This window comes from Meriones unguiculatus, chromosome 10, assembly GCF_030254825.1.
Source record: "Meriones unguiculatus strain TT.TT164.6M chromosome 10, Bangor_MerUng_6.1, whole genome shotgun sequence".
NCBI lineage: Eukaryota > Metazoa > Chordata > Mammalia > Rodentia > Muridae > Meriones > Meriones unguiculatus.
This window is the reverse complement of record NC_083358.1, coordinates 28703929-28718155: the sequence shown is the minus strand read 5'-3', so window position 1 is coordinate 28718155 and position 14227 is coordinate 28703929. Positions and strand designations below refer to the sequence as shown.

The window sequence follows — 14227 nt, the reverse complement described above, 5'->3', positions numbered from 1 at the left end:
TTCAGTTTAATATTGGTAAATTTCTCAATTAGAATTTTATTTTTCACTTCCTGCTTAATGAAATCCCTCAGTTCTTACTGACATTCCTTAGGGCATACAGGTGCAGTTTTGGTATTTTTTGAAGTAGCGAAGGAAGAAAAATGAAAGAGGAAAGGAAGCAAGGGAGGAAACGCTAAAAGAGAGCAGAGGCAATCAGAAGAGAAAGGGGAGAGTAGCTGACCTTCATACTGATACTCACCTTCATGAACAATGAAGGGAATAATTCACACTTGACAATAAAAGAGTATAACGGCCTCTGCTTATGTTAACCAGAGAAGCTAGCATCCAACAAAGACCAGACATCCACTGCTTAAAATCAATACATACAGGACAGGACAAAAGAAAGGTGAGGCATGCATTAGTAAAAATAATTTCACCATCACCCAAACAAGCAATAACAATAGGTGCATTTCCTACACGCATTTCTTTACCTTGTATGAGAGTGCTGGAGTCATTAACCGATCATCATAATTATGAAAATAAGCCATAATAATAATAATAGGTCAAAATATCACAATCAAACTCTGAATAAAGGATGAAAACTGGACTCAATTTTGCCCCGGAAACTCCAACAAATTCTTTGTGAATAATATGTCTTACATATTAAAGACTTAAACACTTATGGGCATATGTACAGTATGTATATGTGTGTGTATAAATACATGTGTATGTACTTAAATTTATCCCTAAAACAACTAAAAACTCTATAGGATATGTGCACACATATACACACAGAGGTACAAGTACACATGGCATTCTGTAGAACTTTTCATTGCTGAAAATAACTTTGGCATTTGTGTATGTATCTGGAGTTTTCTTTTCCAGCATATGCATCAGGCACGTGACTTACATTCACAGAAGAGTCATCATCTGACACATTTATAGCCAACAGATACAGCTTTGGCCTTATGGGAGATAAAGTAGCATGAGACAGTTACAGTTTCTGTATTCACAGTTTATTAGTAATTAAGGGTGCCCTGTGTATAGAAGGTGCTGATAACTTTATTTTTAGAAACTGTCTTACTAAAACCTAAACAAAAAAGGCAAATTGGGCAAGTTTTTTTGACCTAAAAAAGTAAAGCAAACAAGATGTAAAAGAAAAGGAAAATCATTTAGCATTTCTTACTTTCTGCTTGTTCTTCAGAATTTAAAAGCTGTGAAAAGATGGAGATGTTTTTGCTTGTTTGTGTACTTCATTTTTATGGTGGAGCTGGCTGAAAAGAGGTACATTACAGCTAGGAATTCATAAAAGTCTCTCCTAGAAAATGTGTCATTTCGGTCATCTACAGAGTAACCATTCAGTTTTGATGAGTAGAAAAAATAAATAAAAATAGAATTCCTCTCACAAGAAGTAGATATAATGGAATCCTGGCAGGAGAAATCTATGGGTAAGATATGAAGAACTGAAATCATTTCTGATATGTGGCTGAAATCGGTGTTTCTACCCAAGTTTTAGTATAGACTGGAGGAAACAGGAGATCAAATGAAAATAAAGTCAGCAAAATCTCCCCAACTAAGGAGCTTGCACAGTTTTATTCAAAGTTTAAGGAAAAATAAAAATAAAAACAACTATGGAATACATGGAAGACAATTTTCCCATTGTAAGTTCAGACATTAACTCACAAGATTAGCATGTTTAAGTATACTATTAGGCAGGTTACTGTGTTAATCTGTTGGCAGACACTGGGGTCTGATCTAAGAGTGAAGTGAGTATCCATTGAGGGGCATGGGGGAAGAGGGAAGTAGTATGGGACTGGAAGATGAGAGGGAGGGATTGTGGGACTATGATCAGTATGTGAAATTAATTAATTATGAATTAATTAATTAGCTTTTAATTTAAAAAAAAGTTTGTACTTTTTCTGTTGATGTTGCTGAGGAAACTTCACTGAAGGCTCATCTCACTGCCGTCAAGTCTTAGTCTGACGAACCGGAACTGCAGCTGAAGCTCTTCATTGGAAGGCTGAGCTTAGATACAACCAATTAGAGTCTAAGGAGTTACTTTGAGCAATGAAAAACACTCACTGACAGAGTGGTAATGAGATAGCCAAACACCAAGAGATCCAGGAGCTTTGGGTTTGTCACATAGGCCACTGTGGAGGAAGTGATGCCCCTGTGATTGCAAGACCACACAAGCTGGATGAAAGAGTTGTGGGACACAAGAGAGCCATTTCAAGAGAAGATTCTTAGATGCCAGGTGCCCACTTAATGTTGAAAAATATCTTTGTTGGTGGTATGTAGGAAGACACTGAAGAACATCACCTACGAGATTATTTTGAGCACTACTGTAAAACTGAACTGACTGAAATCATGACTGACAGGGGCAGTATGAAGGAGAAGGTCTTTGCTTCTGTCACCTTTGATGACCATGACTGTAGGGATAAGATTGTTATTCAATAATGTCATACTGTGGCCATAACTGTGAAGTAAGAAAAGCCCTGACAAAACAAGAGATGACTAGTTCTTCATCCTGTCAGAGATATCAAAGGGGTTCCAGAAACTTTGGTGGTGGTCATGGAGATGGTTTTGGTGACAGTATCAATTTTGGTCTAGGAGGAAACCTCAGTGATCATGGTGACTTTGGTGGCAGCCACGGTGGTGGTGGATATAATGACAGTGTGGATGGATATAATCGATTTGGTAATTATGTTGGTTGTGGAAGAGGTGGCCCTGGTTACTCTGGAGGAAGTATAGGCTGCGGAAGTGGTAGACAGGGTAAAGGAAACCAGGGAAGTGTCTACATGGAGGATACATAGGCAGATATGACACTTATAACATTAGAGAAGCAGGGGCGGCTTTTACTGTGGTAGTGGAAACAATTTTAGAGGTGGTGAAAGCTACAATGATTTTGGCAGTTACAACAATCAGTCTTCAAATTTTGGACCATTGCAAGGAGGAAACTTTGAAGGCATTTTCTCTGGCCCTTATGGTGGTAGTGGCCAGTACTTTGCGAAACCATGAAACCAACGTGGTTATGAAAGTTCCAGCAGCAGCAGTAGCTATGACAGTGGCGGGAGGTTCTAACTACATCACAGCCAGGAAACAAAGTGTATCAGGAGAGGAGAGCCAGAGAAGTGACAGGGAAGCTACAGGTTACAACAGATTTGTGAACTCAGCCAAGCCCAGTGGTGGCAGGGCCTAGCTGCTACAAAGAAAAACATGTATTCAGACAATATTCATGTGGATGGGAAAAAAATACCTTCCAGGACTGTGTTTGCAGCTAACTGTATAACAGGTTAGTTTAGCTTCTGTTCTGTGGAAAGTGTAAAGCATTCCAACAACAGGTTTTACTGTGGATCTTTTTTACCCATGCTGTCGATTGCTAAGTGTAATAGCCTGATCATGATGCTGGATAAATGTGTCTTTAAAAAACATTGTGCTCAAGAATGCCCAGCACTAAATGGTGTATATGTACTATAGGCTTAGGATCACTGCAGAAGAGAGAGCAGAAAGACTTTAAAAGTCAGAGGTGGTAGCTTGCTACAAAGACATGGTGCTTGCTAGACACAGCAGGAGAGTTGCACATGGGAACTTGCAGTCATTGTGATAGCACACACAATACCTGTGCAGGTCCAAATTTAATCAAATTGCAGCATGAAGAGGAAAGGTAGGCATGAAGCTCCACCCATACATGAGGGCATATTGGAATTTCTTGACTGCTGGGTGAGGGAGGTTTAGTGTTCTTGACAAGTATATCCCTGGATAAGTCAACTATGTTCAAGTGAAAGATCACAGATCTAGGAATGTTAGGACAGCACACTTGGGCTCAATAAGGAAAAAAAAATGAAATAAAAGCAAAACCACAGTTAGGTGGTAAGGGAAGGGGTTTTGAAACTGAGATGTGTATAGAAAGGACAGTGAATATTATCAAAACATCTGGTACAAAACTTGAAATCAACTAATAAAAAACAAAAGAGTGCACTTCAGTCATTGTAAAGTAACAAAGTACGGCAAAGTTTGAAAGAGAAAGACAGATTGATCAATACCTTTCAGGTTTTGTACGGGTTCTCAGTGTGTATTGGGACACAGGAGGTTGTGGAAGTCTGGATGTGTGCCAGAAACCTTATTGACCTGGTTTACAGATTTTAGTAGGTTTATCCTATATTATATATCTAAAATCCACTTATGAGTAAGTATATACCCTGTGTATGTACTTTCTCCTTTTGGGACACCTCACTCAGGATGATCTTTTCCAGTTCCCACCATTCACCTGCAAATTTCATGATTTCCTTTTTTTATTCCTTTTTAAAAAATATTCCATCGTGTAGATGTACCACAATTGAGGGGTATATTCTCAGTTGAGGGGGGGAGCAGCCTTACTAGGCCACAGAAGAAGACATTGCACCCACTCCTGATGAGACTTACTAGACTAGGATCAGAAGGAAGGAAAGGACGACAGAAGGAAAGGCAGACCTCCTCTCTCAGTGGACTTGGGGAGGGGTATGCATAGAAAAGGGGAAGGAAAGAGGGATTGGGAGGGGAGGAAGGAAGAAGTTATAGGGGGGATACAAAGTGAATAAAGTGTAATTAATAAAAATAAAAAAAGAAAGACCTGGAGGGGTCAGGAACTTCACAAGGAGACCCACACAGGCAAAATACCTTGGCCCACAGGGGCCTGCAGAGATTGATACTCCAGCAAAGGACCATGCATGGAGAGGACCTAGACCGTCTGCTCAGAGGAAGCTCAGGCTGCTCAGTTTCCAAGTGGTTTCCCCAGTAAGGGAACAGAGACTATCTCTGACCTGAAAGCAATGGCAGGTTTCTTGATCACCTCCCCTTGGGAGGTGCAACCATGCCAGACCACAGAGGAAGATCATGCAGCCAGCCTTGATGAGACCTGATAGGCTAGGGTAAGATAGAAGGGGAGAAGGTCCACCCCTATCAGGGGACTAGGGAAAGAGCATAGGGAGAGAAGAGGGAGAGTGAGTGGGGCTAGGAGGAGATGAGGGAGGGGCTGCAGCAGAGATACAAAGTGAATAAATTGTGATAGATAGATAGATAGATAGATAGATAGATAGATAGAATTAATAAGTAATATATAAAAAAAAACGTAAGGAGACTGCTATTCCAACCAAGGACTATGCATGGAGATAACCTAAGACCCCTGCACAGATGTAGCCCATGGCAGTTCAGTATCCAAGTGGGTTCCATTGTGATAGGAATAGGGACTGTCTCTGACATGAACTGATTGGCCTGCTCTTTAATTACCTCCCCCTGAGGGGGAAGCAGCATTACCAGGCCACAGAAGAAGACACTGCAGCCACTCCTGATGAGACCTAATTGACTAGCATCAGAAGGAAGGAAAAGAAGACCTCCCCTATCAGTGGACTTGGGGAGGGGCATGCATGCAGAGGGTGGAGGAAAGGAGGGATTGGGACGGGAGAAGGGAGGAAACCACGGGGGGGTACAAAGTGAATAAAGTGTAATTAATAAAGAAAAAAATAAAAATAAACATGAAAAAGAGTAGTAGTGTTTTTTTTTTTTAATATTCTGTGTGGTTTCTTTGGGACTTTTAGGTGAAAACATACAGAAAACATGTGAGCATATAGGCTTTGGCTTAAGCAGGCAAATGAAGCAGTGGGCATGATTTTAAAGCTATTTACATAGTCCAAATGGGTGAAGACCTGGCCAACCAAAGTTGCAGTTGAAGGTAAAGAGAAAACAAGGAGATGAGGGAGACTGAAAGAGAAAAAGGAAGAGAAAGAAGAGTAGAGAAGAGAGAATGGAGAAAAAACAAATGAAAGAGGGAGCAAAAAAAAAAAAGAAATAGAAACAGATATGAGGAAGGAAAATAAATCCAAGAAAAAAAAAAACACATAGGAATAAGTGACCAAATATGGGTAAGTGGCCAAATGTTGAAGGAGTAGATGATACTGAGAAAGAATCAGACTGAGAGAATAAAAGCAACTACAGTGTTAAGATCACACTGGCTAGGTAAGGAACATTGTGATATATCTGATCGTGAGCTACAAATTCACCCTGGAAGCCCACCATCTTTGTGCTGACACTTTCCAGATATAACTTTCTTCCTGGCGTTCATATCGATGTCATATTTATGAGCTATAGAATTTTTTGATAAGGCATTTTTTTTCTGACATGAGGCAGAAAGCCTCATGTCAAATTGAAGGGGTTTTAAATGATGAATTGTAACGTCAGTTATTCTTTTGTCCGTTTTTTTGTGTTTTTTTTTCTTTCTTTCAGTTTTGTCACTTTTAAGTGTGTCTAGTTTATCTGGCTCTGATGGTTCCCGTTTACCATCATGCAATTTGAAACAAACTAGGCCGCATCTTGCATGTACAAAAAACGACTTTTGTGATGCTGCACTCTGAATTTTGCATCCTTCCTCCTGACCTGTCAGGGAATAAAGAGATTGAGATGTGGGCGATACTTTATGAAATAATGAACAATCAAATCTACAGGAGGGGGTATTGCAATTGTGTTCTGGAAAGCATATTACCTTGCTTTTTTTTTATGCAATAAATGCATCAATGATTCAGACAAGGTAGGACTGAGTGGATGATGGTAGCAATGACTTGTAGAAACCATGAAGTTAAGGCAAATTAGCCATGAAACGAGAAACTCATCGGTAAAAGTGACTGCATAATCCACCATAGATTCAGCCACTCACTCAAGCCAGCATCGGACTGACTCTAGTCCTAAGCAGTTTCCTATGCTCTGTGCACTACCTCTGCATGTGAGTATAGGCAGAAAATAATTAAACATGAACCAAATATCAATCGGATTAGCTTGGCATGTTGGAACAAATCTTGATAAATCAGTCTCAGTAACAATACTTGTTTATGACAGGAATACAAATTTAGCCTATTGAAACACAGCGGCGTAAGCAGCAATATTTTAATAAAACTGCTTCTCTGTCAGTTTCTATCACTAAGGGACTAAAGCTATTGAGCTGTGGAACTTAGGCCAAGAAAGGGGATTTGGAAATGCAAATGATAGATAAGAAGGAAATAAATGTCTTTTATTCGGCCACATACCATCATCCCTGATGCCAGTAGCTATTTGAAAGATGACCCATAAGAAGCCTGTGAAATTGGAAGCATACATACCCAAAATGGACATCTCTGGAACAGTAGCATGATAAGGTCCATTGAGAAACTCAGGAGCATTGTCGTTGATGTCTTGTACTTTAATAATAAATTCAGAAGGAGGCTCAAGAGGTTTGTTTGTCTCCCAGTCCACTGCCTGAGCTGTTAGCGTATACTCCGCTTTTTCCTCTCGGTCAAGTCTTTTTATAGCATGGATATCTCCAGTTATATCATTGATTTGAAAGATTGTCCCAGCTCCATCACCTGACAGGATATACTTGATTTTTTTGCTTCCGGGATCCAGGTCTGTATGTAACTAAAAATGAAAAGAGGCAATAGTTAGTTATGGAGATACCTAAATTATCTTCTGAATTATTTAACTGACTCTTGCTTTTCCATCAAATTGATTCTTTTTACACTTTCTCAGTCTCTCGTAAACAAATAGCAAATACAGTAAACAGTATATACAAATAAGCAAATAGTATAAAGTTGCATGCATAGCATCTTACAATAAAACAGTGAACCTCATCTAGACCAGCTTTTATAAACTGCTCACATTTGTTAAATATAAACCCTCATCGTTTCAAAATGAAGAGAGAGTCTAGCGAGCATAATGATGTATGTGTATGTTTTGACTTTTTGATGCACATACACAGACAATGTTTTTATTTCTGCCTTTTATGAAACAGAATGAAACAGTAGCCATTAGTTAGTTTTAATATAAACAGATCCTTACATTTTATTTTAAAGTGAGTTATTTAGTATGAGATATTAAAACCAGAGGGCTAAATGTCTCATAACCTCTGCACTATTCCTATTTGATAAGCTCAAATGGGGTGGCTCAAGAGTTTCATCAGATAGCTACTGTACTTTTGCAAAAAAAAAAAAAAAATCGAACAACTCAACTTATATTATTAGGACTTTAATTTCTTATTTAATTTTCAAGAATATTTACACTCCAGTAAATATAAATTCTCACATTATAGAAAAGAATATTAATGATAGGATATAGGAGCACATTTTAAAGCAAAAGAATCGAACTTCATGGAAAATGGCAAGTGTTTAACAAGAATTCAGATGTATTGCAGATTACATCCATGACCCCTGATTGAAGAAAGTTCATGGTATTTCAAAATGAGGTAAAGCCTTGGCTTTGCAAACATAGGTAGGTGCTAAGGAAAGCAAAGTTCCAAACCCTTTGCCTCCTACCAGCTTGCCTCATCCAGCCTTGATATGAGGGTTTGTGTGTAGCCTTATTGTATCCTATTATGCCATCGTGTTACCTGTTCGGTTGATATCACTGAGAGGTCTGCTCTGTTCTAAAGAGAAATGGAGAAGCAATAGATCTGGGGGAGAGGGGACTAAGAGGAATGGAAGGAGAGGAGCCTGCAGTCAGGATGTATTGTGTGAGAAGAGAATAAGTTAAAAGAAAAAAAATACTTATAGTTTGTTTGCAAGAGGGAGTTAGGAATATTCTGGTGTGCAGTTTTCCCCATTAAAAATATGTATATTCCCCTATAGAGATTTATACTTTAAAAGTTAAATTTATTATTAAGGTGCCTATTTGGAGATGGCTCAGCAGTTAGAAGCCATCTGTCAGTGAACAAAGGCGCCATTTCTAGCACCCACATGGCAGATCACAACAATCTATAACTTCAGGTCTAGGAATCTGATGTCCCTTTTTCACCTCCCTGGACATCATGCATGCATGATCTTCACATACATACACACAGGCAAATAGTCATACACACATAATAAATAAATAAATCTAAGGGCATGTACATTATTTTTGAATCTTGCATTTGTAAAAAAGAAGTGCTGAATTGATGTTGCAAAATAATGCTTAAATGCACATATTTTTGTTTAACTCCCTTATTTATCAGCCAGGAGAGTCTTAATTATTTTTGCACCTAGACATATAAAACATGTGTTCCTTTAAAACACAGGTATGTTGTGGAAAGAACTGCATACAAATTCAAGAGGCATTGTGTTCTCCTGGAATTCCTTTTATTCAGGATAGGATCTATAGCTTTTGTCTCAAATTTGAATTGTATTTAGTGCTTCAATAAATGAAAATAAAAGATCATGAAAAAGACATAAAATAGCAACAAAGAGCAATAAATACACTGAGATCTCCGACTTTATCTTTGAATATTTTTAAGAGTTGAAGCATAAGATTGCATCAAATATTTATTGAATCTCAAAGTGTATCCCTTTCATTTATTGTATTAAATTTATGAACAAGAACAAATATTGAAACGCCACTTTATCTTAATGAATATGAGATTATAATTCATTAATGTGATATTAATCCTAATTTATGATCATTTTAATTTATGTGCATTTTAATGTTTCCATTAGCATTTTTATTAGAAAAAAGAATATTTGAATAATATATCATTCATACAGGCTTCGGTTCACAAAGAAGCCATTCTGGAGACAAGGTGGATACTCATATATATCAAACTTGTCTATAATGTTTTAAAATTAACAAATACACCATGCAAATTATTTTTATTGTTATTTATGCTAGAAATTATTTCAGCACTGTTTACATCCTAAACACCCATAGCATCTGAATAACACATAATATTATACTGTAAAGTTTTATAATCACGTGTATTTAGAAATACAAAGAAGTACAGAGCATAGCTTTTTGTTTGTTTGTTTTTTCTAAGAATAAATACAGTAGTAAAAGTCAGACCTTTTAAATTATCTGTTCTGTGGAGATTAACATATTTCATTGATCTTTAGTTATTCTAGGGATATAACAACTAATCTCCATAATTGATTTTATACCCTGAGATAATATATCAATCTAAAAGTTATGTAAAGATAAAAGTGGCCATATGAATATAAAATAGCCGAAACAGTTTTTATTCTATAGATTCTTCAACTTTTCACAACAATTTGATATTCCCTGCATAAATCCATTTGCAACACAAATACAAATGACTTAGGCCAGTGGAATGTCTAAAGCAGGTAAGGACACTTGCCATAAAGCCTGGGAACTTGAGTGCTATCCTTGGAACCAGTGTGATGGTAGAAAGTATCTCATGTTAGTTGTCACCTGACTTACACATGCGATCAGTACGACAAAGATGTATATACACACACACAAACAAACACACATGCACACACACACATGCACACACACGAGTATTTATATGTGTAAAAAATAAAGTAACTTTTCCTCATATCATTCTATGAAAGACTTAAGAAACCTAATATTATATGCATTTTATACTAGTGACTTGTAAGTGTCAACTTGACACAACATAGAGATGCCTGAGAAGAAACTCTCAATTAAGGGATTGAGCTGATCAGATCAGCCTATTAACAGGCCAGCAAGCAGCATTGACTACAAGGAACCTGCTTTGAGTCCCTGTTGAGCATCTACCCTGACCTCCCTCCATAATGGACTCTAACCTGGGGGCATAAGCCAAATAAGTCCCTTCATCTCCTAAGCTGTTTTTGGTGATGGTGTCTGTCACTGCAACAAAAAGGAAACTGCATCAGAAATCGGGACCAGGGAAGAAGCCGTTACTGTAATGATTTTGATCATATTGTTCCCAAGGAACTGTGGAACACTCTGTGCAAGAAGAGCCATTCAGCGTGCAGATCTTGCTGAACTGTTCAAGTAGGAGCTTGGAAGGTCTGAGTGCTAAGCAAAAGGTGGATTGTGGAGAACTGGGCTGTGACATTTCAGAGGGGAATGAGCAATCTATTGGATCTGGGCTAGGGACCATTCTTAATTATTATTATTATTATTATTATTATTTTGGCTAAGAATCTGTATGTGCTCATCAGCTGGGGCTGAAAAATCAGCATTGACTCACAGAACAGTACAACTGAAATGAATCTCTATGAAGAAAAGGCCACTGGTGAAGGGATAGCCTCATTTGTATTAGTGACCTCAGGATATTGGAGATGCCAGGATTGTGACGTGTCTGTCAAGGATATCAGCAGGTATGAATTCATGCTGGCCTAAGCATGTAGGACAACTATGTGTGCTGCTGGTAGAAAAGCTGGTGTGGTGGGGATGCCTAAATAGAGGTGGAAAACAAGACAGAAAATGGATCCCAGATGTGATACACTGAACTACAGAACTTAGATTCACACTACTGCATTTTAGTTTTGTTTGAGTGAGATTGTTTTTATAATTCAGGTCTTCCCCTTTGGAATAATAAATATATAACTTTTATTTTTTAGGAGTTCCTTTTTAAAACACACTTTGGACATTAAAAAGAGACCTTGGACTTTTAAAAATATTAGATTTTTTTAAAAGGCTAATGGATTTTTAAAGGTTGTGTTGTGTTTTATATTAGGATATTAAAATGAGGCCTTTTCAACTCTCTCTTTCTCTCTCACACACACATGCAGAAATACTAGGTAAGGAATTTGACATTATAACAAAAGAATTTTGGCTGTACAACAAAAAAATGATTGGTTGAAAAAGCTAGCACTCCAAGTCTGCCTTCCCCTCATAACTATTGCAAAGCACAGTTACAAGCTACTATTTTTGCTGCTCTTTCCCACATGTCTGTCAGATCTTGCACATTTAACGCAATGAATCTATCCATTACTCATCCCACTGACATGAGCCTGTGATGCTAAAGACATCCCAAGTGTACTAAATGTTCACAGTTGTGCGTAATATGGACATGTGAATGTTGCTTTTCTCAGGAGCTGCTTTTGCTAACTAGAGCAGAATAAGCGCCACATGAAAATCAGCCTTGATGGATAAGACTCCATAGGCTTGCTATGGCACAAGAGAACATTATCTTTTCATTTACTAAGCATGTAGAATGCACCCTGCACCTTTTCTTATATTATCTTAGAGATGGAGGTAGTGAACATAATCTTTGCTTTAAGAGTCTTAGTGTTGTGGAAGACATACAAAAACAAATATCTGAGAAGTATAATGTTTACTGTTGTTGTTTGCTGTTATATCTTTATGGTTTGAATAAAATATTTTCCCCATGAGCTAATACATTGAATGATTGGCTCCAAATGGTGTTACCATTTGGGAAAATTCTAGAAACTTTAGATGAAGGATCTAGTTGTAGGAAATAGGTCACTGTGATCATGCATTTGTGAGGCATGGAGGCCTTGACATAGTTTTTAAAGGTATGTTCACAGTTTACCACAATCCATCATCATTAGTTGCTGACCAAGCACAGGGCCAGTCAACCATGTCTAAACCCTTTGAAAGCATGAGTCTATGCAAAGCTGGCCTCCCTTAAGTGGTTCATGTCAAGCATTGTGTCATAGCAATGCAAAAAGAACTAATAAATATACACCAAGTGTTTCCTGTACGGTAAGCACTTTGCAAATGCATGCCTTCACAGAAACCTGAGGATGTTCTTCCATTTTTTGGAGATGCACAAATTGTCCAGTATGCATAGGTGATCATCACAGTCTCTTATAGTCAGTCTTCCATTTCAGAATCATGTCAGGGCTGCTCATGATGGAGCTGAATCATGAGAACTGGCATCATTGCACTCTCATCATCTCCCATATATTTGCATAACAACTCCTAATTAACACACAAGTTTATACTGTAAGAATCGTGGGAAGGTTCATTTGCATTTTATTTCCCTTTGCATTCTCTTTACCTAGTTATGTGCTTGTCATGTTGTTGGAAGCTCAGTAAATACTTGTGGAGTTCAGTGAATGTAAAGAAAGTAGAAGAAAATAACAGTTCCTATTTTATTTTAAATAGTTATTTAAAGAAGGAAACAAAAGAATTTAGAAAAGCTATATCCAGGGACTTAAATGTTATTCATGGAAAACATTTGTCCTCAAGTGTATATTCAAATTTTAATGCCAATGTAGGAACTAAGATAGATGAGTTAATGTAAGTGAGTTGGGGGATAGAGAGCACTGGGTAATGAATGAATTAACAGATGAGTAACAAAGGCCAATTATCTTATACTTGGTCATTACCAATCCCAGAATCAGAGTAAGAATTTGCGCTCTTCTTGTGATTGTGCATATTTATTGTACAATAATCTCCTTTTTCTCTCATAGGTTTCTCTATGACCCTAAGTTTATTCAAGACATAAAATGTAGAGTAAATTCCTTTCTGTTAGCATTAATTTGGGACAAAATTGAGTTAGAGTTACCAGACAGAATTACTTCAGTACACTCTGACTACATCTTCTACTCATATGAGATGAAGACATAGATAGAGTATATGTAGAGCTAAAATCACATCTTAACTGAAAATCAGTTATCCCTGACTTCACAACTTATTTCACAATTTTATTGAGTCTAAATGGGCATCATGGAAACATGTCTCTGATTTATTATTTTCTTCCCAGAAAATATCTAAGTTGCCGGAAAAAAAAAAATCAGCATCTATTAGAACCTAATGATTTCACAGAGGTTTAGTGGCAGCGGACATCACTGCCATTTTAGGGACCCTGTTTTTTTTTTTTTTTTTTTTTTTTTTTCCAATACAGTTTATTCAGGAACCTTGAACAATCATCTGACCCTGGGGAAAGCCAGCCCACAGCTTAAATAGCCTCTGGGTAGCCAAGCCAGGCGTGCCACGTGGGCAATGCAGATAGGTCCACATACATGGAAGCAAGCCAGATCCTCAGCCTTAGCCAAATGTGGAATTGTTCGTGACAGAGAGCACTCACCATCGCGAAGGTGGAAGGCGGAAACCAGCTCCATCTTTAAGGCATAGCATTCCGCAGCTCTCTACAGTTCCCCCTTTTTGTTTTAGACGCATCAGGCAAGAGTAGAGGTCTGATCTCTGATATTAGAAATAAATTGGGACTTTGTACTGATGTTCATTTAGGTGTCATCCACCCAAAGAGCATCAGACCTGGGACCCTGGTTTTACATGAAGGTTATCTGATGAAAAGTAAACAAGCTCAGCACTCTTGAATCAAATTGTACAATAAACTATCTTCTCAGGATCTGGTATAGTGCCTGTTGGGCGGGAACTCGGTTATGAGCAGCCAATTCATCTGTGAATAAATTATCATCATAAATCACAATCATTCCACTTATCAGTTTGACATAATATGGTTTTAGCCTAAATATTTGAGATAATAAAACTTTATTCTAGAACAGATACATACACAGACTGCTATGAGAATGACATAGTGTGGGTCAAGAAAAAGAATAAG

General features: G+C 37.7%; 1 protein-coding gene and 1 pseudogene across 4 annotated transcripts in view; one reads left to right on the top strand and one right to left on the bottom strand.

Moving 5' to 3' along the window:
• Window positions 1-14227, bottom strand: part of Cdh8 (cadherin 8) — a 424317-nt gene that overhangs the window by 273652 nt on the left and 136438 nt on the right. For all 4 annotated transcript variants that reach the window (XM_060392149.1, XM_060392148.1, XM_060392150.1 and 1 more), the window contains exon 3: window positions 7104-7398. In XM_060392149.1, the coding sequence (XP_060248132.1) occupies window positions 7104-7398 (295 nt within the window). The remainder of the gene's footprint in view (window positions 1-7103; window positions 7399-14227) is intronic.
• LOC110563035 (heterogeneous nuclear ribonucleoprotein A1-like) lies at window positions 2060-3060 on the top strand (annotated as a pseudogene).